Source organism: Vulpes lagopus, chromosome 7 (assembly GCF_018345385.1).
Source record: "Vulpes lagopus strain Blue_001 chromosome 7, ASM1834538v1, whole genome shotgun sequence".
Taxonomy (NCBI): Eukaryota; Metazoa; Chordata; class Mammalia; order Carnivora; family Canidae; genus Vulpes; species Vulpes lagopus.
The window spans coordinates 129,845,171-129,871,843 of record NC_054830.1 but is presented as its reverse complement, the minus strand read 5'-3'; the positions used below and the strand labels follow the sequence as shown (position 1 = coordinate 129,871,843).

Sequence of the window (26,673 nt, the reverse complement as noted above, 5' to 3'; positions counted from 1 at the left end):
CATTTTTTTTAGTTAAGGTCTTAACCGTCTTTTCTTTTGCATTCTCGCTGCAAACTTTTCCACGGCTTTTGGAAAGCTCTCGGGCTCCAGGCCCCGCGCCCCTCACGCAGGACGCAGGGACCGGGCCCAGCGGCTGGGACCCCCGTGCAGGCGGGCGGGAGCGGGCACGGCCGAGCGCGCAGGGCCGAGCGCGCACGCGCGCGGGGGCGGGGCGGCGCCGCAGGCCTGCGCGGTGCGGCTCGGCCGCCGGCCGGGGCGGGGGAGGGCCGCGGGGCGGGGCGGTAGCGAGCGCGCCCGGAGGCGGCCGTCCGGCGCGCGCTGCCCGTGCTCCAGACCCTCCGTGGGGCGCACCCTCCCGGAGCCGCCCGCCTGACCCCAGCCGCCTCCCAGCAGGGCGCCCCGACGCGGCGGGACCAGCCCCGGGGGATGGAGTGGGCCCGTCCCCACGGCCCAAGCTGGGCCCCGAGCAGAAGACTCCGCGCGGCCTGACGCGCCGCCCTCGCCCGCGGGCTCCTGGGCGCGTCCCCGCCGGCGGGCCGCGGACGTGAGGGCGGCGAGCAGCGGGCCCCGGCGCCGAGGAGGGCCGTGCTCGTGCCCGGCTCCGCGCAGGCCGCGCGCGCGCGCTCCCGCCGCAGCGCCGGCCGCGCCCGCCCCGCCTCTCGGCGCCGGCCCCGGAGCCCGGTCCGCGAGCGGCGGCGGCGGCCGGAGGGACGATGAGCGGCGCGGCGCGGGCGGGCCCGGCCCGGCTCGCCGCGCTCGCCCTGCTGACCTGCAGCCTGTGGCCCGCGCGGGCCGACAACGCGAGCCAGGAGTACTACACGGCGCTCATCAACGTGACGGTGCAGGAGCCCGGCCGCGGCGCCCCTCTCACGTTCCGCATCGACCGCGGGCGCTACGGGCTCGACTCGCCCAAGGCCGAGGTCCGCGGCCAGGTGCTGGCGCCGCTGCCCATCCACGGAGGTGAGTGAGAGGCCGCGGAGGGCACGCGGCGGCGGCGGGGGCGGGGGCGGGGGCGGCTCGCGGGGAGCCGGGCGCGGGGGCGGGCGAGACTGCGCCCCGCTCCCAGCCGGGCTCGCCGCCCCGCTCCCAGCCGCCCCGCTCCCAGCCGGGCTCGCCGCCCCGCTCCCAGCCGCCCCGCTCCCAGCCGGGCTCGCCGCCCCGCTCCCAGCCGCCCCGCTCCCAGCCGCCCCGCGCCGCGCCGAGGGGTGCGGGTCCCGTGCAGCCCGGCCTGCTCGGCGGCTGGCGCTGAGGCTCCAGACGCGTTTGGGGAAAACGTTCTTTGTCGTGGAGGCCGCTGGCTTGCGGGCGGCATCGGGCTGCGAGTTTGCGGGGACCGGTCAGACAAAGGAGGCGGCGGAGCAGCGCAGAAGTCGTTCCCGGTGGGCGAGGTCCTGACCTGCCTTTCGGAGCCGGCGGGCCCGTCCCGGAGATCCCAGACTTCACGCTGCGTTGGACCTGGAAGGATAAGGCCCTTTTCTAACGCGAAAACGTGCCGTTTTTGTTAAGTGGCAAGTGGGAGGAGGGTGGGGAGGAACGGGCATCTTCCCTGTTGCTCTTGGCTCCTGTCCCGCCCCAGGAGTTTTACTGTAATTTGACGCCTGAAAATCTCACATTAGGAAGAATCTGATACCGGTGGGGACCAGTAGCCAAGTCTTCGGGGCACGGGTGCCGACCATAGGGGAAATAGATAACATTTTCAAGAACTGTCTTTGAAGCCATTTGGCTTATCCTCATGACTTCCTAAAACACGCAGGGTCTGTTTAGTGATTTGGTATAAAACGTATATTTGTGTAAATTATTGGCCATGTTTTCAAGGACCCTTTCTTCCTTTGGCTGTTTTCTGTGGGCTGTTTCTTTGTTGTTTTTGGTTGTTTTCGTTTTTTTGCGGGTTTTTTTTTTTTTTTCCCCACTGCGAACTTTTTGGGAAATGCCTGCTATCTTCTCCACCCCCACACTCATCCTGAGAATGCTGAGGGGACTTTTTTTTTTTTTTTTTTTTTTTGAGCTGCTATTCATGTTAAGATGACCTAAACAAGGCAGCCTAAATAAGGTAATGGTGTTTGTTTTTGTACTCACAATATTAAAACATCGTGCCTCTCCTGAGATCTGCATTTGTGTGCTGAACCGGTGAGCTGTTTTATACTGACTGGAGAAAAAGATTCCTACGAGGCTTTCTTTCCCTGTAGCTTGCTCCCCCCCGCCCCCCCCCCCCCCCCATTTAGACCTGCCCTCTCAAAGTTCAGTTTTACGCCAACAGTCTGGGGCTTCATGTGCATATACTCATCTCCACTTTGTTAGAAACGGCTGTTAGGGTCCCAGCTTGCCTGCAGAAACAACTTTGCTCTTTCGTTCATTTAGTAAATATTTGTGTGCCTGTTCTGTGCCAGTCACTGTGGTTGGATCACAGAATGTTGCCAAACTATGGCACTAACAATGGTAGCCTATTTTCTGGTGCTGAGAACCATGAGGGTCACGTGGTAGGGGAGGAAGAGGAAGAGAGAGAGGCAAGCGGTTCTGAAGCAAGAACTGGCCCTGTGTGGTGTTTTGTAATCTGTGGTTTTTCTTTGGGGCTGGGTTCCTTCTGGCACCCTAAATCCATGATCCTCACTTTAGATGCTTGCCTACAGAGTGTGCCATGTTTAAAGACTACTTGTTGCTTGCTTGTCAACCCCAAATGAAAGCCCTGTCTTTGAGAAAGCTTGTTTTAGGTGTTGGAATAGAAGGGTGTTGGGTGCTAACATGCAACCAGTGTGTGGATGAAGGTGAGTCCTGTCCCTTATCCCTGGGGAGGTAGCATCACTGTCGGATTAAAAGTTCTGACCCTGTTGTACATATACTTGGCATGTGACACTGGGAAAGTAAATTGGCTGTGTAACCTCAGTTTCATCAGCAAAACATAATGATGATGTATTTACCTCAGTAAGGTTCTTGAGTGGTATACATGGTCTCCTTTTTTTTTTTTTTTTTTTTTTTTTTAAAGCTGCACATGGGGACGCTTGGGTGGCTCAGCAGTTGAGTGTCTGCCTTTGACTCAGGGTGTGATCCTTGGGTCCTGGGATCGAGTCCCATATATGGCTCCTGCAAGGAGCCTACTTTTCCCTCTGCCAGTGAATCTGCCTCTTTCTCTCTCTGTCTCTCATGAATAAATAAATAAAATCTTAAAGACAAAACAAAAACAAAAAAAAACTGGGCATGGAACCCAACAGGGGACTTGAACTTACAACCCTAAGATCAAGACTTGAGCTGAGATCCAGTCAGGTGCTTAACCGACTGAGCCATCCAAGCACCCCATAGTTTCTCCATTCTTAAAGAGACCAAACTTGTTAATCTAGATGAAAGTCTAAATTGGTGAGGTTTTAGACATCCCATCAAAGTGAACACATTAGGGCAGTGTGTAAAGGCGGAGTCTGGGGTCCGTTTCCTTAAGTGTCTGTCTTCCTTTTCTCCATTCTCATACGTGAGACTGTTCTTCGTTTTCTCAGGGTGTGAGTGGTGATTTGGATCTGACTTCCTACCAAGGGGTCTGCGCACGTAGGTGCTTTCAGTCTAGCAAATATTAATTGAAATCCTTTGTGGGGCAGCCCGGGTGGCTCAGTGGTTTAGCACCGCCTTCGGCCCAGGGCCTGATCCTGGAGCCCCGGGATCGTGTCCCACTTGGGGCTCCTGCATGGAGCCTGCTCCTGCCTCTGCCTGTGTCTCTGCCTCTCTCTGTGTGTGTGTCTCTCATGAATGAATAAATAAAATCTTAAAAAAAAAAAAAAATGAAATCCTTTGTGCCCCTGGGGCGATGAACAAAATAGATAAAAATCTCTCTTCCTGAAGTGCTAGTAAGGGCCTTTATAAATCAGTTTACCAGTAAATCATGAAATCCAAGACATTTTCATGCTTTGGCAGCAGGAACTTAGGAATATATCTTAAAAACAACAGTGGTGATATAAACCTGTTAAAATTACTCCTGTTTAAGAAATAACTTACATCGATTATACCTCGGTAAAAAAGCGAGAAAGAAAGTGGGTATTCTTGATTTAGTGAGCTTCAAAATTTTATATTTTAAGAGAAAATATTGCAATTCTAATTATCTTTATGCTCTTAAAATTTTGAATTGAAGAGAGCTCTTAGCATGTTGAGGATTTACTGTATATTGACAGTAAATAAAGTGATGTTTAGATTATAAAAAAATGTTATGAATAGAATTTCTGGCAAAAGCAGCTGTGAGTTGAGATGTGAATCAATTTCTTTTCTTTTCTTTTCTTTTCTTTTCTTTTCTTTTCTTTTCTTTTCTTTTCTTCTCGCTCTACACCCAACGTGGGGCTTGAATTCACCACCCTGAGATCAAGAGTCACATATTCTACCCATTGAACCAGCCTGGGGCCCCTAGATGTGACATTAATGAAAATGCATTTTGAGGATAAGTGTTTGGCAGTAATGAACATAAAGACAAAATAACTTCACATTTTCCTAGAGCTTAACATGATTCATTTTAAATCTATGCCTTGATTTGTGAAATATTGTTTTGTGAAACCTTTCTTATTTTGTAGTGCTACTATCAATTACGCATGTATGAATTACTGAGCAAAATTTATTTGTCCTACATCCTTAAAAGATAAATAGGCAACTTTTTGTTTAGATGCTTTGGTATTTTTTTTTTTTAAGATTTATTTATTTATTTATTTATTTATTCATGATAGAGAGGCAGAGACACAGGAGGAGGGAGAAGCAGGGTCCATGCCGGGAGCCTGACGTGGGACTCGATCCCAGGACTCCATCCCAGGACTTGATCCCGGGACTTGATCCCGGGACTCCAGGATTGCACCCTGGGCCAAAGGCAGGCGCTAAACCGCTGAGCCACCCAGGGATCCCCAAGATGCTTTGGTATTTTAATAGTACATTTTGGAAAGTGTAAAACTTTATAAAACAATAAGTGTTCTACTTTGAAAACATTCTTTGTCATTAAATAGAATTCACTTGTAAATGAAGATCCATTTGTTTGGTGCTACCACATTTCATATTTTAATTGATAAGGAATTCATTTTTAGAAATGGGCCTTTGGAGAAACAGGTCTTGTATTTATTTGCAGATTACAGTTGCTTTCTTATTACTGATCTATTCAAAGGGTGAGCTTAGAACCAGAAACAAAGGTAAACTAGCTAGTACCTGCTGTGGAGCAGACATTGTAAATGTGCTCTGTGTGTGTGCACACTAACTTTTTGTCTGAGCCTGGGGTGAGGGGTTGGGAAGGAAAAGGCCCTGTGTTGATGATGTCATTGTGTATGCAGATGTGCTGGTGGGAAGAATCTGGTATCAGCCTTTTGCTTTGCATCGAAATTTTGAGGATTAGATGTTACAGCCTTGGAGAACAATTTTACCAAATGATCAACTTTTCGGGGGAGGGACCATCTTGCTGACTGTACGGATACGATAATTTTTTTTTTTAATTTTAAGCTTAAGAAAGCAATTTTATTGGATGAATCCATTAAACCTGAATATGGTTTTTAAAATTCTGGTAAAGAGTGAAGGAGATTGATGTTGGAAATAAGACCTTGTATGAAAGTGGTCACATAATGTTGAAATTCATAACGGCAAAGGCAGGGGCTACTGGAGATAGGGATTTCAAAATATTCAGAGAAAAAATAGGTATGTTCCTGGAAGCAGGGACTCTGATAGGAAAAAGAATTCAAAAGGAGGTGGAGGTTCTAAAAACCAGATTTTAGGGATCCCTGGGTGGCGCAGCGGTTTGGCGCCTGCCTTTGGCCCAGGGCGCGATCCCGGAGACCCCGGATCGAATCCCACGTCAGGCTCCCCGTGCATGGAGCCTGCTTCTCCCTCTGCCTGTGTCTCTGCCTCTCTCTCTCTCTCTCTGTGACTATAATAAAAAAAAAAATAAAATAAAATAAAAAATAAAAACCAGATTTTAATATAAATTAAATAGCCAAGCAAGCAGATAAAAGAGATATATACAATAAATTCTATTTATGCTGAGTTTTACAATTTTTTATAGGATTGTATAGTTTATTTTTTTTAACTTTATTTATTTATTTATGATAGTCACAGAGAGAGAGAGAGGCAGAGACATAGGCAGAGGGAGAAGCAGGCTCCATGCACCGGGAGCCCGACGTGGGATTCAATCCCGGGTCTCCAGGATCGCGCCCTGGGCCAAAGGCAGGCGCTAAACCGCTGCGCCACCCAGGGATCCCGAGTTTTACAATTTTTTAAAGATTTTATTTATTTGAGGGAGAGCAGGAGCCGGGGGGGTGGAGGGCGAGGGGGGGGGTATGGGAAGACAGAGGGAAAAGCAGGCTCTCTGCTGAGCAGGGACCCTGGGATCATGAACTTAGCCAAACAAAGGCAGATGCTTAACTGACTGAGCCACTCAGGGCTATATTGAATTTTGCAATTTAGAAAATGTTTAACATAAATGTTTAACATACCGTGTTTTCCTTCACTTTTGGATGATCCATGGCATATAAGTACTTGAATATTAAAAAAAAAAACAAAAAAAAAAAACGTTTGGCCAAATAACCATCCTGCCACCATCCTATTTCTGTTTCTTTAAATGGCAAAGCTTCTCATAAGTGTTGTCCATATTTCCTGCCTTCAGTTTTTCCTCTGACTGTTCTTCACATTCTAAGACTTTGATTGCTGTGCCAGTGATTTTGATAAGAACATGGCATTTTAAATGTTATATTGGCATACAGAATCCCTAGGATCTCAATGTGTGGAATGGTACGTTGAAACTAAGAAAAAAGTTAATTCAATAAATAAATAGTCTTGAATTCCAGTTTTTTTTTTTAAAAAAGTCTGCATTAAAGGGAGTTGAAAGAAGATAAAGTTAACTGCCTTTTGCAGGACAGGCCCTCTCCAGCCTTCATATATCTGGGTGTCTAGATCCTGGCCAACACTGGACCCCACTCATAGAGGCCAAGCCACCTCTAGTTCATGTGTAGTTCTGCATATGGGTTTTAAAAAATGAACTACAGAGCATTGTTTTGAATGTTATAAAAGAGTAACCCTTCATTAGAAGGAAGGTCAGATTAAATGACGTCTAAGATTCTTCCACCTTGATCGAAGTGTGACTGTAAAGTGGTAAGACAAATCTTTTTGAACAGACCTGTCAGAATGCACCTATAAAGAAGAGTGATTCTTTTCAAACCAGTCACATGACTTCACGTGTATACATATGTATATGCATACATACACATACATACTGTGTAGCAAGGAAAACATACATTCAAATACTTGTAGAATTTGTAAGATTATTTTTGATTGAACAATTTAAAAATGGTGTGCAATATGTCAAATCCTTGTCTTTCTTAGATAGTTTTGAATTTTGACAATTGAAAGTTATTTTGAGTCCATGCTTTTTTATGTGCTTGTGAATTCTCTCTTTCGATAATTCTCAATCTCAAGAGAGGAAGTCTAGTGTTTGAGGCCATGTCAGCCGCATCTGTGGGATGAATGGATAGTCCCCAGAGCTGATTCTTTTGAGTATTTAAGTATAGCAGTCTTGACTTATTTACAAAATGAAACTGTTTTTCAGGACCATCAACATTTGTTTGTTTTATCATCCTTAGAGTATTTTATGCACTAGACATTATTTTCTGTAAATTGTAGTAAGTGTAGCTTTCTTTACTGTTGGAAGCAGTTCTGGGTAAAACAAAGGAGCTCTTCAAATGCAAAATGGCATCAATACAAAAGTAGTTAAGAAGTACCTACTCTAGGGAGGCCTGGGTGGCTCAGTGGTTGAGCATCTGCCTTTGGCTCTGGATGTGATCCTGGGTTCAAGTCCCACGTCGGGTTTCCTGCATGGAGCCTCCTCCCTCCGCCTGTTGTCTCTGCCTCTCTCTCACACTCTGTGTTTCTCATGAACAAATAAATAAAATCTTAAAAAAAAACAAAAAGTACCTACTCTGCGCTTGTGTTATATAAGTCCTATAGTGTGTGCAGAAGGCACTTCCTGCCTGGGAGAGTTTAGTCTTCTTGTTGAGCCTTCTTGTTGAGATCAGCCTTGTCTACATTGTGAAAGATGATGTGGTTGTCTTCACCAGTTGGCGGATGTTTTTCTAAAGCAGGGGTCTGCAGACTACAGCCAGGGGCCAGCCACCTGTTACTGTAAACAGTTTATCGAAGACTGCTGTGGCCATTTGTTCGCTTGTCTTTGGCTGCTTTTGAATTGGGTAGTTGTGACAGGAGTCTATGTGGCCTGCAAGTCTAAACTACTTCCTCTCTGGCCCTTTACGAGAACGTTTGACAGTCTGTATCCTAAGAGTTCATTTATACCTTAGTTTTTCCCATTAAAAACTATGTTGTGGTTGTACGGATGAAAGTTTGATTCCTAAACTGCCACAGACTTTGAGCTCCTGGCCGTTAGGGACAACATTGTCTTTGTTTCAGTCCAGCACCTAGGACTATGCCTGGCACTAGCAAGCCACTGGAATATATGATTGCATTTAATCCTGTGGTGTTTGGTCTGGTGGTGAAACTGATGGCAGGCTTTGTAGGCAGGTGGGGAGAGGGGGATAGATGGACAGAGGATACTGTAGGGCCTCTGTTAGGGTGCTGCATTGTAAATGGAATGAAGACCAGAAAAATAAAACATGATCTGGACTTGTAGTCTGGAAAGGCTTCGTTAAAAATGTGAAATTTGAAATCTATCTTGATGAGTTCTTTTTCCAGCCATATGGAGTCAAAGGGACCAGGTTTACTCCCCCCCTTAAAATGACTAGAAAACCCGACACAGTTATGAAACAGCAGTTTTAGAAATAGATCAACAAAGAGTATGATATAGTGATCCTTGAAAGAAAGGAAATAAACTGGAGCCAGATGACTGCCCCAGCATACAGCCTGAGTGTTTGCATGTTGCCATGCAAGGAGGGGGAATCCAGAAGGAACCTGGTGGTTTCCTTGAGTTGCTGAGACAGAGTTCAGAGCTCAGGGAGGTCAAGGCAGTTGGAATGGGCCTGGACATGCAAGGAGGTAAAGTACCAGAGAGGAGAGAGCTGCACAGAGAGTGGACTCTGGAGAGCTGCAGCTGGCCCCTCAAGTCTTTGGTTGAGGACTGATCTGTACGTTTTGTGAAGAACTGTCAGAAATTTGCAGGTGAAAGAACTCCTGAAGTTCCCATGATGCTGAGAATAGTTCATATTCTCATTCATCAGTGTAGGGAGACCCCCTAATGCACAGGGCATAGAGCAGGGCCATGTCAGCCCTAAGTAAAAATCTGTTCTGGACCCCACTTAACAAAGCTTAGAAGCATACTTTAAAAGGATAGAACTGATTCAAAGTAACTGGTCCGGAACAAAGCCCAACAGTATTTAAAGGGATGCAATGACTTCTGGGTCCCAAGGACATAAAATCCAAGACCGATATCCAGTCAAAAATCACCACGCATGCTAAGAAACAGGAAAATCTGACCTATAGCCAGACAAAAACAATCAGTAGCAATCAGAAAGGGAACAAATTATTGAGTTGCAGATAAGGATGTTAAAATGGCTATTATAGATCTACCCCATTTGTTCAAGGAGATAAAAGAAAATACGAACATGATGAGAGAAATGAATACAGAAAAGACCCATGTCAGACTTCTAGCCATTAACTCAACTTGAAAAAGGGTTGAATTTATATTGATAGAGAATAGAAGAGAAATGAGTTTACCAAGAGGATGTTTGCTGCTCTGATGCTCTCAGTGTATCTCAGGCAGTGATATAGTTAACACATACTGTGGATTGAGGATGGTGCCAATATTCTACATGGATGGTCCTTTAATAACAGCCATAGGTAGTTACGGGAATTCAGGGTTTTCCAGGTTCTCACTGAGTGTCTTTTTTCCTTAGGGCACTGTACAGGATTGGAAATTATATTTCCGGTTTGTTTTGTCTCTGAGGGCAGAGATGCAGTTTCTGTGTCCACTGTTGTATACTCAGTGTGCAGTGTGGTACCTGGAACATAGTAGGGTGACACTGGGTAATTAGCGTGGGATGGATTAAAGCAAATGAGGGAACATGCCATCCGTGTGACTGTAGGGATTCAGCAGATCTGGGATGTGATATAGCTCTGTCTGATTGCAGCGTCCATACTTTAACCACTTTTTTGTACTGCTTCCCAAATGGGTTTAATAAATTATGATATATCCACTCAGTGGAATGTTATGCAGCCATTAAAGGGGATTATGAAAGCTGCCTATATCCTACAAAAATGAATATACAGTGATTGAACTGTGACTATGTTAAATTTGTTTACAGCAGAGAAGGACTCAAAGTAATGTGCAAAAATAAAACTAGATGTGTTATATTGATTTGATTGTGGGTGACATTCCTCATTTTCTTCTCTTTTTTTCCTCTCTCTCGCTTTCTCTCACTCGAAATTGTTAATTTTCAGTACAGAACATTCATAGGGGAAAAGTCCTATTTCCCGAAGGGAACAAGTCCGTATCAACAGGTTGTTCTTTTGTTTGTGTATTCCCTAGATTTAAGAAGCATGGAATAAATTCCAAGCCATGGTCAGAAAGAGTAGGAAACTAGAAGATACCAGACATATATTGAAAAGGGCATATTTTTCCCTAGTAAGAAAAAAAAAAGGAACTCTAAGACCAAGAATACTTGATCCAAATATGAAACAAAAGTAAAATGTGGCATGATTTTGAGCAGTTAGCGGGTCCTGGAAAGGGAAATGGAATTGTAGCACAGGGCTCAGCTGCTCTGTAACATTTCTATAATGATATTAATGCTTTAGTGGTTTCGTTGGTTTTCACTGTTTAAAAATCAATCTGTAGTTAAAGTATGGGAGGCTCTATTAGTTGTAGAACAGAAAGTAAACATTACCAACCTTAAGAATATATCACTATAAATAGATGACGAAGATAGAGAAATGGGAGAGAGAAAAGACACGTTAGGAACTAGTGAGGGCCAGTGTCTTCATCTCTGCACACAAGGTAAGCATTCAGGAGGGTGTGTGTAGTTCAAATGCTGGGAAGGTTTAACTGCAGAGGAAAATAAGGAAGTAAATCGGGAGAGAGGGAAGATGGAGAAACCTCAGTAAGCACGATCTTGATTTGTGAACTTGTAAATCCAAAGATAGTGTCTAACATTGAAATAATGGCTGTAAGCCTTTTTGGAACTGGATGGTGACCACCAGAACAACTAAAAATAGACGTTAAAAGTGGTTGCCTTTGGGACTTGGGACAACAGGGTGAATGGGGCAGGTGCACTTCACTGTATGCCATTGGATAAATTTGTCTTTTCTGTGTATGGGCAGTAAGATCCCCACTCTTTCCCCTTTCCACACTACAAATGAATTCTGCTCCCACCTCTTTTTTTCCTTTCCTGAAGCTTCCTGCTTTCCCAGCATCTGCAGTCTTTTCCAGCTCCAGGGCTGCATTAGTACGTAGGGTTCTGCAGAAACTAAGCACTGTGTCTAGAGCATTCCTACTTAGTAGGCACTGACAGACTCTGAAATCAGGAAATGCTACCAGTGAATTAACTGATTTTATCTCATAAACAGATCTACATCTATAGACAAACAACAAATAATTATTGTTGTAGCTGCTACATTGGCTCATAGTGTTTTCCTTTTCTCTGGCAACTACCTTCCACCCCAGTCTGTTGTGATAAGGCCTGAGCGTTGACTGAGCATAGGATGACCCCAACCCTTGGCCTCCTTTGGTGCTCTTTCAGCTTCCTCAGGGCTTCTCACTTATTTCCCTATTTGATGTAGATTCCATGATTCTTCATGATAATCACCCCTTTTTTCTCTGTATCAGACTCTTTTGGCAAAATCTCAATCCTGGGTGAACCACGTATCATGCATCATCTCTGCACCTCCTGTCACCACGCAGCTGAATGTTGCTGGAGAAAATCAGAACAACCCACCTGGCCAAATTTATGTTAACATAAAATTTAAGCAAAAACAAGTGGATACTTAACAATGTTAAGTAATCCAAAAATGTTAAAGTTTTTTATTTAAGTAATCTCTACAGTCAACATGGGGCTCACTCATGACCCTGAGATCAGGAGTTAGTTGCCCACTCTTCCGACTGAGCCAGCCACCAAAAATACTTTCTTCTAGAGAAGTGGGACAGCTCTCTGAGGCAACAATTTTCTCTCTCCCCAATGTCTGCTATTGTCTCTTCAGATTACCTTCAGCCTCATCTTACCTCCTGGGCCTTGGAGTCACATATTCAACTCTGCCTGCTTGGTATCTTCAACCTAAACGTCCCAAGGACATCTCTGGGTTAATGGGCCTTAGATGGGGCTTTTGATGTATTTTTTGCCTTCCTGTCTGCTCCCCCTGCTCCCCGGTCTTCCCCATTTCAGCAAATGACATCACTGTCTACTCTTACTATTTAAACAAATTTAGGAGTCGTCCTTGCTTCCTTTCCTCACATTCCACATTCAGTTTTTGCTCCACAGTTCACCTGCAGGATACACATACCAGTCTGTTGCTTGCCCTTCTTTCTTCTGCTATCGCAGTATGGGCAGCTCTCACCTCCTGCCTGTTCCTGGTCTCTCTACTTCTCTTAACTCCCATTAATCTTTTCTCCCTACAGTAGCCAGAATAACCTTGAAGATTCTGCATGGAATCATAACACTCCCTGCTTAACCCTTTCAGTGTCTTCTTATCATCCTTAGACTGGAAATCTGAACTTCCCATGGTGTACCTCCTTCACTTCTGCCAGTCCACTCACCCCTGCTCACCATGCTGAAGCTGTTCTGATATTTTTTACTTCATAGGGCTTCTGAGGTTTTTTTCACAATGTGTACCTTCTGGCTGCCCACTTCCTACTCCCCTATATGGTGTGTGCTGTGCTAACGGAGCTTTACAGTGCATGGTTCTGTATGATGGCCAACTAAAGGGGCAGACAGAGACAAGGGAAGAGAATTACAGAATGTCAGAACTTGGTGGTCATCGGTGATGAGAATCTCGAGTCTAGCCACCCATATGAAGCCTCAGCATTCCTGTCTGGTGACTGTACAGCCCAAGCTTGAACAAACCAGTGACAGAAATCTACCACACTCATCTCTGGAAGATAGTGTTAGAAAAAAAAAATTGGTTCAAATCTTCGTAAGCAGTAGTTAATTTCCTTGTTCGACTCAAGCCCTCTAACCCTTCAGCTTTATAGCCCTATTTCTTTTGACCATTCTTAAGAATATTGGTTTTGTAAACTTCAGAATGTGTTTGCCATTGGCATTCCACTTAAAGGATGCTGTGGGTTGAATAGTGTCCCATAAAAGTTCATGTCCACCTGGAATCTCAGAAGGTGACCTTATTTGGAAATGGGATCTTGACAGATGTTAAGTGGTTAAGGATCAAGATAAGATCGTGATAGTTTAAGAGTGGGCCCAAAATCCAACCTGGGTGTCCTTGTAAGGAGAGGAGAGGATTCAGAGAGGTACAGAGTGAAAAAGGAAAGGTACAGAGTGAAGATAGAGGGAAAAAAGAGAGGTACAGAGTGAAGATAGAGGGAAACAGAGGTCAAGGTTATGCTGCCACAGCCAGCAAACACCAGGGATTGCTGACGACTCCCAGAAGCTAGGAGAGAGGCATGGGACCATTTCTCCTTCAGAGCCTCCAGAAGGAGCCAACCCTGCTGACACTCTGATTTCAACTTCTGGCCTCCCTAGAACTGCTAGACAATACATTTCTGTTGTTTCAAGCCACCAAGTTTGTGGTCATTTGTTACGGCAGCCCTAGGAAATGAATACAAAGGAAACCCAAAACTGGACAGAGTGATGCATTTGATTTTACCAAAGCAGGAGAGAGTAGAACTGCTTTTTTCCATAGTGCTGTTCACCTGTCTAGAGTCCTCTAAGTTATTTCAGTATCCCTAATCACTGATTCGAACTGAGCTTACTGTTGATTAAACCTTCTGAGTCTTTTTCAGTGGCTCCCCTAAGCTCTGTGATTTTATCTTTACTGGATACAGCCTGTCCATTCAGCCTTTCAGGATACTGTTTGAATCCTGATGTGTCACCCACAGTCTTTGCTCTTTCCAGCAGCTTAGTGCAACAGTGAATGCAATGAGCATACCTTTTATATCTTCATCTAAATCAGGTCTTAACCTTGTGAGCCTCTAGATCCTCTTTAAGACTAATGAAAGCCATGGAGCTTTCTGCCAAAAAATACATATTTAGATAATACACAAAACTTCATTAAGGCTTAGAGACCTCTTAAAGCTCCAAGTGGTCCACGAACCCAAAGTTAAGAATCTCTGCTTTGAGTAATTGGTAAAAGTATTGAAGAATGTGACAGACCCTCATAGTGTGTTGCTCAGAATCTTCTAAGACAGTTGACAGCGTTCCATTCGTCAGCACTTTTGGGGCATGGGCACTCCACAGAGTTTTCCAATTTACTTTGTTGACTCCACATTTGGTGCCTATTTCTTAGTCTTACGATATCTTAAAAGACATAATCAAGTGTTTTGATGGAAAGAACAAAGATATTTTACTCTGTTCCTGATTTGCTAGGTCAGGAGCTTTGGAAAAGAAGGAAAAGAAGTGGCTCTTTCATGGCTCAGCTGTAGTGTGTTTGTTTCCTATTGCCACTGGAACCAATTACTACAACCTAGGTGGCTTAAAACAACACAGATTTATTGCCTTAAGTTCTGGAAGTGAGAAGCCCAAAATAGGTCTCACTGGGCTAAAATCAAGGCATTGGCAATCCTGTATTTCTCCCGAAGGCTCTAAGGGAGAATCCATTCTCCATTCTCACCTTTTCCAGCTTCTAGAGGCCACCTGCATTCCTTGGCTCATGTCGCTTCTGTCTTCAGAACTCATGGTGAGACATCTATCTGACCTCCTACCCCTTTCTCGCATATTTAAAAGACCCTGTGATTACCTTAGACCCACCCACACAGTCCAGGGTGTAATCTCTTAGCCCAATAGCAACCTTAATTCCCTTGTGCTTGTAACCCAACGTATTCACAGGTCCCAGGGATTAGGTTGGGGTCAGGGAGGGAGGGCATTATTCTGCCTTGCATAGGTAATGAACTTGTGCTAGGATCCCATGATTACAGCTTTCTCTTCTCAGGGTCTACAGTTACTCTTTTAATAATTTCTGAAATTTTGCCAAGGATCAGTGGTTCCCTAACAGATCCATAATTTTGCACACCTTCATCACTTTGTAAACATTAGAGTGCTGTTTACAGGTTACTTTTCTGATGGCACTCTTCTGTGATTCACCAGACTGTGATTCATCTGGATCAGAAATCCTAAACTCAAGTGGGCAGCTGCTTCAAATGCTCATTCAGCACATACTCATTAAGTACCTACTGTGTGGCAGGCAGGACAAGAAGTTCTTGCATGCTTCTGGGCGGGGAGGCAAGGGGAGTCAACACCTGTTCATTATCTCATGGTGAAAACAGACATTGAACAGATGATAACACAAGTAACTTTATTTTTAAATTTTTTTTTTTAGTTTTACAAGTAGCCTCCCCAGGCGGGCATAAATGAGAGAGCTAGCCCAGTCTAGGATGGTCAGGGAAGGCTTCTCTGATTAAATGTTAATGCGGGGACAAAAGCATGAGCAGATGTTAAACTAAGAGGAACACAGAAAGGAAGACCATTCCAAGGCCAGGGGACCTGTACGAAGACCAAAAGGTACAAAAAAAACCATTTGTGTACGCTGGAGGAAATAAGTGAATCATTTAGAGTAAAGGAGACAGCGATATATAGTAGAGGTGGAAAGGTAGGTCAGTACTTTCTGGGCTGTTAGGATTTTTTACTTTATCTCAAGAACAGAAGACTTTTGAAGGGTTTGCTGGTTGGTTTGAATTTTTAGTTGTGGTAAAATACATGGAATGCAAAACTTACCATCTTAACCAATTTTAAATGTTCGGTTCGGTAGTGTTACGTGTATTCACATTGTTGTGAATAAAGAGTCTCTAAAACTCTTTATCTTGCAAAACTGAAACTCCCCATATCCCCCTCCACCAGCCCCTGGCAACCACCCTCCTTCTTTCTGTCTCGAAATTTTGAGTGCTCTAGGAATCTCATATAAGTGGAATCATATAGTGTGTGTCATTTTGTGACTGACTTATTTTACTTAAGCATAATGTCCATCCATGATCCATCCATGTCATAGCATGTATCTGAATACAGTTGAAGGGTTTAACCTGAGGAGTGAGATAAGCAGATTTTTTTTTTTGAATTAACATTTTCAGTCACAGCATACACAGAAAAATACACCATCATAAGTCTGCAGCTTGCTGAGTTACTGTAGTGTACACACTGATGTAACCCCAAACCTAGTCATGGAAGTGAGCACCACCAGCCTCATGGGTTTCCCCAGAAGCCCCCTTTCTGTCATGACACCTCCCCCTTCCTAAACTTTGAACACCACAGGTGGTGCCTGTCATTTAACTTGATGCACATAGATCTTGATAGGCCTTCTTTTGTATTCTTGTGACTAGTTTCTTTTGTTTCCATCACTAATAGGTGAACTTGTTACTCTGTAGTTTTGCCAGTGGTCCAGAGCATGAGTAGATCACAGTTTATCTGTTCCTCTGTTGATGGGCATGTGGGTTGCCTGCTTTGTGGCTGTCCTGCACACTGCGTCCACATCTAGTTACACAGAGGGAGCGTTGTATAGGGATGCGCTTAGGGGACCATTCTCTCCCTCTCCATTTTCTTTCAGGCCCAATATGTCCAGGACAATTCATTGTCTTCCACCAGAACTCCGTTCATCCTCCACTGTGCGCCATGTCAGCCAACAGCACCAACTTCTACCCAGTGTGTTATGCCAGAAACTGACACACCCCCCTCAGCCTCCATATCTCTTTACTTACCAAGTCTTGTTGATCCAGATTCCTAAAGGTCTCTAAAATGTGTTCATTTGCCCCATCTACTGCAGCCTACTCTCATCTCTTATCCAGACTGTGGCCTCCTAACAGCTTCCTTGTGTTCACTGTTAGCCACTCTGACTCATTCCCTGGAGTATGAGAACACAAACTTTTCTGGCTGTGCATACATACGTATCCCCAGTGTATGCATTATACTTAGGAATGTTATTCCATGTTCTTGGTGTTCTTAGACATTGCATCTTAAGGCCCAGCACTTAGGTCAACAGCTGTAATAAATCTGTATTTCTAATAGTCTTCATGTTAGGTTGGATTTGGGGTTGGGGGGGTTGATTTATTTTTGTTTTGCCCTTTCATGGTGACTAGAAAGGGCTTGTACAGCAGTAGAAATGTCAGTTTTGCCAACTTTTATTTATTTATTTATTTATGTATTTATGTATTTATTTATTTATTGCTTTACTGTTCAGGGTTTTATTTAAGGCATTTGTCTAATGAAATCTTAAGAGTAGAAGGTCTCATCTGTAAACCCACATAACTCAGCTATTTTGCAATAAAGTGAAACGCATGTGTGAGGGAGTCACTACTATCCTTTTCACATTTGTGGGATCCCACTTAGGATACCTCAGATACCATAGGAGACACACAACAACTAGACACAGATTGAGAAAAGCAGGCAGTGTTACTCCATAATGAAACATCAGTAAAGCTGAATCTCTTATTACCTATAACGGAATGATTTTTTTTTTTAACTCAAGTAAACTTAGAAAAGTCAGTAGATATAAGATCAATACAAATACAAAAGAGAATTGTGCTTCTATATGCCAGAAACAAGCAATTAGAAAATAAATTTTTAAAAATACCATTTGAAATGGCATTGGGATCAAAAACTACAAAACATTGTCACAAGAAATTAAAGATCTAAGTTAGTGGAGAGTCATCCCATATTCACAAATCCAGAAACCTGTTATGGTTAATATGGCAGATTGACCTGCAGGTTCAACATAATCCTAGGAAAATACCAACTGGGTCTTTGCAGGGATTGACAAGCTGATTCCAAAATTGACTTGGACGCTGAGTAGACAAAACAATTCTGAAAAAGAAGAACAAGATCAAAGGGTTCGCATTTCCTATTTTCAAAACTTACTACAAGACAGTGTGGTTCTGGCACAGACCAATACATCAATGGACTAGAAGTGGGATCTCACAGACCTTGCATTTATGATCAGTTGATTGTTGACAAGGATGCCAAGACAAGTCAGTGGGGAAAATAACAGTCTTTTCAACAGAAGGTGCTGGGAAGACTGGATAGCCAGGGGGACTGGGAGGGAGAGAGAGAGAAGGCCAAAGAAATGTGTACTGTCTCAAAATTAAGTGGCTAGCCCCTGCTGACGCTATTGAGGAGGATGTTTGCCCAGGTCTGGGAAATTTCCTTTGCATTTCGTGATGGAGAGCAAAGGGACTAGAAATTTGGAAGAAAGCAACTATGTTATTTCCAAGTTTGCCAATCCCAGGGAAAAGAAGGCTGGAAAATTACATAGATCATCTTAAAGGAATGAGATTTCTTGAAGAAACCAGTGTGAATCCACAAGATACAACAGTTTTGCTGAGATGAGAGTGTGTCAGAGAGAATCTGTATATCTGTCTCTGCACCCAGTTTCAGTGTCCTTTATCCATCCTGCTACTGTCTCCATTCTCAGGTTATTCTCCTTGTTAGAGGAAACAAAAGCAAAACAAGGTTCTGAGAAATGTTTTCGTCCACTGCTTTGTTGACTGTGAGCAGTAGACCTATTTCTTTCCTGTTTTTCTTGCTCTGAAAAAAACTTAATAAAAAAAATTTGGGAAGGAGGCGAGAGAGAAGCTGTTTTGCCTGTTCCTGTCATTATTTGCAATCTTTAACTCTTCCTGGGCTTTTTAATTTTTGAAAAAAAATTATAAGTCTGTACTGTCATCCTGCATTTGCCTTTACAGCTTTTGTGTGAGTCTTTCTTAAAGTTTAATTTGTCTTGTGCATTCCTGCTGGTTTCTTCATTTTCTTCCTCATCAGGATAATTTGTAATTACTCAGCTATCTTTACCTTGGGTTTTGCATACTCTGTAATGATGGGTTGCTTTCTTCCAAGTTACTAGTTGTTTTGCATCCTGGATGTGTGTTGGGTTCTGGTAACAGTTTCCTCTGGTTATCCCTAGCCATTATCTTGTTGGAGATGAAGTGATGGTGAAGCAAATCACGAACTTGTTAGGCACAAGTTGAACAAGATTTTCACAGTTCTCTAGATACCCGTCAGTACTCTTGTCTACCAGCTCTGTGAAAATATTAAGAACTTTCATATATACTTTCTTTGGCCGGTTGACATAGGTATATTGCTCCCATCAAAGTTTCATTTCTGTTTCTTAGGTTCTTGAGTTCTGTTCACTTAGATTTCTCTAAAGGATGTCTATTATCTTGATATAAAATATCTTTTTTCCTCTCTGAATAATAGTTCCTTAGATAGACTTCTCCATCATTATAGACTAATCTCAAGACCTACTTCAACAAGTCTTGATGATTAGTTGTTATTTAAGGTGATCTAAAAGTTTTTCTTATTACTTTTAAATATTAGTTTATGGACATCTCAGATTACGAAAGCTTTAAACCTCCTGTTCTCATTCGTTCATGTGAGTAGTCTCTTACAGTGGGGTTTTTTCCCTAATTGTCCTCCACAGGGACTGACTTCATGATTCTTTTTCATGTTCTCCTATCCTTCCTCAGCAGTTAGCTATTCCTAGCCCATCATTTTTTCTTTTTTTTTTCGCCTCTGAGGATGAGTCATTTCTTTTAACTCACATAATATCTATTCAAAGGTTAACAACAGTATCACACACTTTTACTTTTTTTTTTTTTTTTAAGATTTTATTTATTTATTCTTGAGAGAGAGAAGGAGAGACAGAGCCAGAGACACAGGCAAAGACAGAGCCAGAGACACAGGCAGAGGGAGAAGCAGGCTCCATGCACCGGGAGCTCGACGTGGGACTCGATTCCGGGTCTCCAGGATCGTGCCCTGGGCCAAAGGCAGGCGCCAAACCGCTGCGCCACCCAGGGATCCCCATATCACACACTTTTAGCTAGCATCTCTCAGATGTAAGGAATGGTGGAGAACTGTGTGGATATTGCATAAAGCAAGGACCCCAATGTGAAGAAATGTTCTTGCTATATGAGTTCTTTATATATTTTGCATATTAGCTCCTTAGCAGATATATGAATTACAAATATTTTTCTCTTATTCAGTAGGTTGCCTCTTCATTTTGTCGATATTTCCTTAGCTGTGCAGCAGCTTTTTATTTTGATGGAGTCCTACTTGTGCTTTTCTTGCCTTTACTTTGTACTTAAATTTTAAAAATCATTGCCAAATCAAGGAAATTCCTGCCTATGTTTTGTTCTAGGAGTTTTATGGTTTCAGGTTTTACGTTGAAGTCTTTAATACATTTTGAGTTGATTTTTGTGTATGGTATAAGATAGTGGTCCAAAAAAAAAAAAAAAGAAAGATAGTGGTCCAGCTTCATTCTTTTTGCATGTTGCTGTCCGTTTTTCCCAAAACACCATTTATTGAAGAGACCATCCCTTCCTTGTTGTGCATTATTGGCTCTATTGTTATAAATTAATTGGCCAAATATGTGTGGATTTTTGGGCTCTCTATTCTGTTCCTTTGATCTATGTGTCTTTTTTTGTTTGTTTGTTTGTTTTGTTTTGTAGGGGGGTGTAGGAAGAGGCAGAGGGAGAGAGAGACTCTTAAACAGGCTCCACGCCCAGCATGAAACCAGACATGGGATGGGGTTCAGTCTCACAACCCTGAGATCATTACCTAAGTTGAAATCATGAGTGGGACACTTAACCAGCTGAGTCACTCAGGCACCTCTGTGTATCTGTTTTTATATATAGTTTTGACTAGTTTTGTAATATAGTTTGAAATAAGAAAGCATGATCTCTCTAGCTTTGTCTTTCTCAAGATTGCTTTAGCTGTTCAGGCCCTTTTGTGGTTCAATGCAAATTTTAGAATTATTTATTCTATTTCTGTGAAAACTGCCATTGGAATTTTGATAGGGATTGCATTGAATTTGTAAATTGCTTTGGGTAGTATGGGCATTTTAACAGTATTAATTCTTCCAATCAGAATAGCTTTCCATTTATTGTTTTTTTTTTTCATTTCTTTCATCGATGTCTTATAAGTTTCAGTAAACAGCTCTTTCACCTCCTTGGTTAAATTTATTCCTAAATATTTCATTCTTTTTGATGCAATTATGAATGGGATTCTTAACTTTTCTTTCTAGTAATTCATTATTAGTGTCTAGAAATGCATATTTATTGATTTTGTATCCTGCAACTTTACTGAATTTGTTTATAAGTTGTAACAGCTTTTTAGTGGACTCCTTAGGGTTTTCTATATATAATATCATCTACAAATAGAGTTTTTCCTTCTTTCAGATTTGGATGCCTCTCCCCTCCGCCCTTTGACTAATTGCTGAGGCTAGGACTTTCAGTGCTATGTTGAATAGAAGTAGTGAGAGTGGACATCCTTGTCTTGTTCCTTATCTTAGAGGAAAAAGTTTTAGCTTCTCATTAATAGAATATGATGTTAGCTGTGGGCCCGTCTTATATGGCCTTCATTATGTTGAGGTACATTCCCTTTATACCTTTCCTGTTGAGAGTTTTTGTCATATATAGATGTTCAATTTTGTCAAATGCTTTTTTGTGCATCTATTGAGATGATTACATGGTCCTCCATTTTTTTTAAAGATTTATTTATTTATTTATTTATTTATTTATTTATTTATTTATTTATTTATGATAGAGAGAGAGGCAGAGACACAGGCAGAGGGAGAAGCAGGCTCCATGCCGGGAGCCTGATGGCGGAACTTGATCCCGGGACTTCAGGATTGTGCCCTGGGCCAAAGGCAGGCGCTAAACCGCTGAGCCACCCAGGGATCCCCGGTCCTCCATTTTGTTAATGTAGAGCATCACATTCAGTTGTGGAGGTTGAACCATCATTTCATCCCTGGAACAAATCCCCTACTTGATATGGTGTGTGACCCTTTAATTTAGTTAAGTATTGTTGAAGCCATCACTCTTATGTTTGAAATTATGTTCCAGATAGCCCAGTTTTTGTTAACATTGTCACTGTGTCCAAGTCATTGGTACTGGAAGTACTAGTACCAGAAGAAATGAAGTAATAAATAAAACAGAAATACTCCCACATTCCTTACTTTTCTGCCCAAGAATTGATAGTACCTTCCAGTGTTGCCAGCTTTCAAGTATAAGATGAAATAAGTTCTGGCGATCTTATATACAGCATGTTGACATATTTGTATTTGCTAAGAGACTAGATCTTAAGTGTTTTCACCAAATAAAAAAAAAAAAGTAAGCGAAGTGATGTATATATGAATTCACTTGATTGTGATAATCATTTCACAATGCGTATCAAATCATCACGTCATACACTTTAAATATATATAGTTTTTGTTGTTTTATATGTAGTTTTTATTTGTTAATTATACCTCAGTAAAACTGGGATGGGAGAAAGGAATAATGCCTTCAAAGACTCTCCTGTCCAATGGTATCCTTACCTCCTTCCGTGTACCAGCAGTGTTGAGGTATAGTCAGTGGCTTTCTTCTGCTTTGGTGGGGTTTTGGTGGCAAAGAAAACTGGACATTCTATTTAGTCTTGTCTCTTAATTGTCACTTCCTTGTTTTTCAACAGGGATTTCAGTTTTATGTGTTTATGTTTAGGTAAATGATGGTGCTGGAAGTCAGGAATTTCACATTGGGAAGATCACATTTGAGGGGGGAAGATAATGAGTTTGAGATACTCAGTATTCATGGAGAACTACCTAGCAAACAGTTGAAAATTACAGAATAAGGCACAAGAGAGAGATTTAGATTTAGTTAGACATTACATACAGAGGGTGATCGTTGAGACCATGGGAGGGATTGAGGTTGCCCACTGAAAAAAGAGGGCCCAGGGCAGATGCTTAGTGAAACACCTCCAGCAAAAAGGCTAGCAACAGAAGGATGAGCAAGAGTATGCAGAGAGTTGAGAACAAAGTGTGGTGGACAGGAGTCAACAGAATAGAGAGCTACAGAAAGACTTGTACTCAGTGCTGTAATGCTTTTGTGGAATGGGCAGTGTGGTGGATTAAATAACACACTTCTGCTGCACCATGATACCAGTTTGTCTAAGAACCTAGCATGATTTTTAGTTCTTTTGATTTGTAGCATCTGTCTGGCATGAAGATGTTGTGTCAATTGTAATAGAAATTATTTTTGAGCATAACTTTTTAGATGAAGTGATTGGTATTAGCCATCATTTAAAATTACTCTTAAGATGCTTTTTATTATGTCATGGAGAATATCCAGCAGATATATTTAAGTTGTAAGGATATGAAAAATAATCAAAATCCATTTGTGATACATAGTAACTAAGTATAGAAGATGAAAGATAATGGATAGCTATTGACAATTAAACTTGCTGACAGTTCAGTTAGTATGACCCTACTTGCAATGTAGTCTGATACATCTAGCACTCCAGGTGTACAGAAGATGTCTTCATGTTGCCTTCTTGTTAAAAACTCTATACAGAAAGGTAATGACTTGTAAAAATTTGTTTCTTTAGAATATAACCAAAGAACTAAAATTTGCCAATTAGGAGAAAAATAAGGGACACATTTATTTTACTTTTTAAGGATACTAGATTCAAAAATGAAAAATTAGATACAATAACATTTGAGAGCTCAGACAATTAAAATGTTTTCTTCAGCTATTCTCATCATAAGAAGCAGAAGACAATGGAATATCTTCAAAGTGCTGAGAGAAAAGTAACTCTCTGGAAATTTTTACCTAATTAGGTAATTAATTAAGCTGTCATTCAAGAGTGGGATCATTTGAAGGATGTTTTCAGATATAAAAAGACAAGTTTACTCAAAAACCTGACTTTACCCTGAACAGATCCTCATTTGAAAGTACATCAAAGGGATATTCTTATTCTTCTTAAACAGAAGGAGGAAACTAAACACAAAAGGAAAAAGTGAGATGTGAAGAGGATAGTGATGGTTAATTTTTTTTTTGAGACTTATTTATTTGAGAAAGTGTGTGTACACACATGAGTGGGCAGAGGGGCAGAGAGAATCTTCAAGCAGACTCCTTCCTGAGCTCGGAGCCTGACACAGGGGTTGATCTCAAGACCCTGAGATCGTGACCTAAGCGGAAATCGAGTTGGAAGCTTAACGTACTGTACCACCCAGGCATCCCTGTGATGGTTAATTTTAAGTGTCCCCACAGGGTGTCCAGATAATTTGGTCAGACATTCTGGGTGTTTCTGTGAGGGTATTTTTAGTGAGATTAACATTTAAGTTGGTAGATTAAATAAAGTAGGTCAAAGCAGATTGCCATCCCCAGTTATGGTGGGCCTCATCCAATCAGTTGAAGGCCAGAATGAAACAAAAGAGCTGATTTTCCTTCCAATAAGAGAGAATTCCTCTTGCCTGACTGCTTTCAAACTAGGACCTTTGCTTTTTCCTGCCTTCAGACTCAAACTGAAACATTAGCTCTTCCTTGGTCTTAAGCTGCTAGGCTTTGGACTAACCACACCATTGATTCTACAGCTTGCTGACTTACCCTGCAGATCTTGGAACTTGTCAGCCTCCATAATCACATAAGCTAATTCCTTATAAGAAATTTCTTTACACACACACATATTTTACTGGTCTGTTTCTCTGTAGATCCCATACTGACATAAGGACTGACAAATATCTGTAGGTAACATTTAACAAGCATTGACTGTATGAAACATTAAATATTAGGGATGGAATAATTAAAGCAAGATGGAACTGAATACGGGTCATTACACATAAGATGAAAGGGGGTGGTTGGAGCTGTATTCAGCAGTAGGTTGAATGTTGGCCTCCCAGAAGATATGTCCATGTCCTAACCCCCAGAACCCATGAATGTGGAAATGTAATTTAGAAAAAGTTATATTTGCAGATGTAATTAAATTAAGATCTTGAGATGAAAGCATTCTACATTACCCAGGTGGGCCTTAAATCCAACAGTAAGTATCCTCAGAGACAAGTGAAGACATAGACACAGTAGAGAAGGCCATGTGCAGATAGAGGCAGAGGTTGGAATGATGCAGCCAGAAGCCAGGGTCACCTAGGGCCACCTGAAGCTGGGAAAGACAAGGAAGGGGGCAGCCCCAGTGGCTCAGCGGTTTAGTGCCACCTTCAGCCCAGGGTAGGATCCTGGAGACCCAGGATCGAGTCCCATGTCAGGCTCCCTGCATGGGGCCTGTGTCTCTGCCCTCTCTCTCTCTCTCATGAATAAATAAATAAAATAAAATCTTAAAAAAAAAAAAGACAAGGAAGGGTTTGCCACTGAAGCCTTCAAGGGAGTGGGACCCTGCCAGCACCCTGATATCAGACTGCTGTCCTTCACCACTATGAGAGAATAAATTTCTGTTGGGTAAGCCAGCAGGTGTGTGGTGTTTTGTTGGGATAACCCTATGAAACTAATACATAGTTTAAGAGCCTGCGCTATTCAGGAAGGAACTAAAGACATTGATTAAATGTAAACTCTTTTTTTTTTTTTTTTTTAAATAAGGCACATATAGTAAGAATGTATTTTTTTTTTTAATTTTTATTTATCTATGATAGTCACAGAGAGAGAGAGAGGCAGAGACATAGGCAGAGGGAGAAGCAGGCTCCACGCACCGGGAGCCCGATGTGGGATTCGATCCCGGGTCTCCAGGATCGCGCCCCGGGCCAAAGGCAAGCGCCAAACCACTGCGCCACCCAGGGATCCCTAAATGTAAACTCTTTATCAGGTATGCATGTTAACATTTTAAGAGTAATCTCTAAAGTAGAACTTGAATATATAAATGGAGGAAAAGTGGGGAATGGAGAAAATGTGATCAGTGCTTTCAGAAGTAGAGAGGGATGGGAGGGGGAGTATAAAGAAGCTTAGGAATAACAGGATACATGAGAACAAAGTAAAGTAATAGAAACAGATCCAGGTATACCCTGTGAGTAATATACATTCACAGACCTGGTGGTTGAGCCTCCTTTGGCAGTCTGGTGGAAGGGAAACACTTAGGCTGCTTTTAGAGTAGTAGTACATGTAGAAGTAAATAAGATTAAAGCAAACCAAGTCTCCTGAAATACTCAGTATCGATATTTAAAATAATTGTGCTTCCTAGTCATGCTAAGTAACAAGATCTAGCAGTGGGTCCAGTCATTTTGATTACCAATGTTGCGTCTATGAAGTGAATCTCAGTATGTTTTCATGTTTTTGCCATATCTGCAGTAACTAATGTAATTGTTGTTAGTTACAGATTCAGGTGTTTTGTTGTTTACCTTCAGAGATTAAGAAAACGGTAGATTTCATTTAATGTGGTGAAAATAAAGATGGTTTTCCCTCATTCATATTTCACCAACCTTTTGGGTTCTGCCCCGTCTCAAGAGTCCTTGCTCTAGATGTTAGTCTTTCTGCAACTCTCCTCTCCCAGATAGCTGCCATGTCCCTTGAGTGAGGGAAGGAGGCAAAGGATTGACATCCTGTGTCAGTGGATGCGTGGCTGTCTCCCTGTGTCAAAGGACTTTCCCCAAGGAATCTTTCTCCTTAGGTGTGGCCTTCTTCTTGGTGGGCTTGAGTAGCCATGCTTGGATCCTGGTGGACTAAGAAAGCGCCTCAGCAGGAGTAAAGCCCCGATCTCAAGATCTCAACCATTGCTGCTTGACTCGCACAAGAAGCTTGAATGCTCCAAGTCACAAATCCCTACTTATATTGCTTAACAGTGCTCTGTGTCAGAACTGTAAGCTCAAAGCTAGGGCCACTTTCAGGGTTCAGGAATTCAAAACCTA

The 26,673-nt window shown here is 42.4% G+C and overlaps 1 protein-coding gene across 2 annotated transcripts in view; it reads left to right on the top strand.

Moving 5' to 3' along the window:
- The first annotated feature begins 264 nt into the window (after window positions 1-264).
- Window positions 265-26,673, top strand: part of RNF130 (ring finger protein 130) — a 109,483-nt gene continuing 83,074 nt past the window's right edge. For both annotated transcript variants that reach the window (XM_041762567.1, XM_041762566.1), the window contains exon 1: window positions 265-960. In XM_041762567.1, the coding sequence (XP_041618501.1) occupies window positions 714-960 (247 nt within the window). In that variant the 5' untranslated portion in view covers window positions 265-713. The remainder of the gene's footprint in view (window positions 961-26,673) is intronic.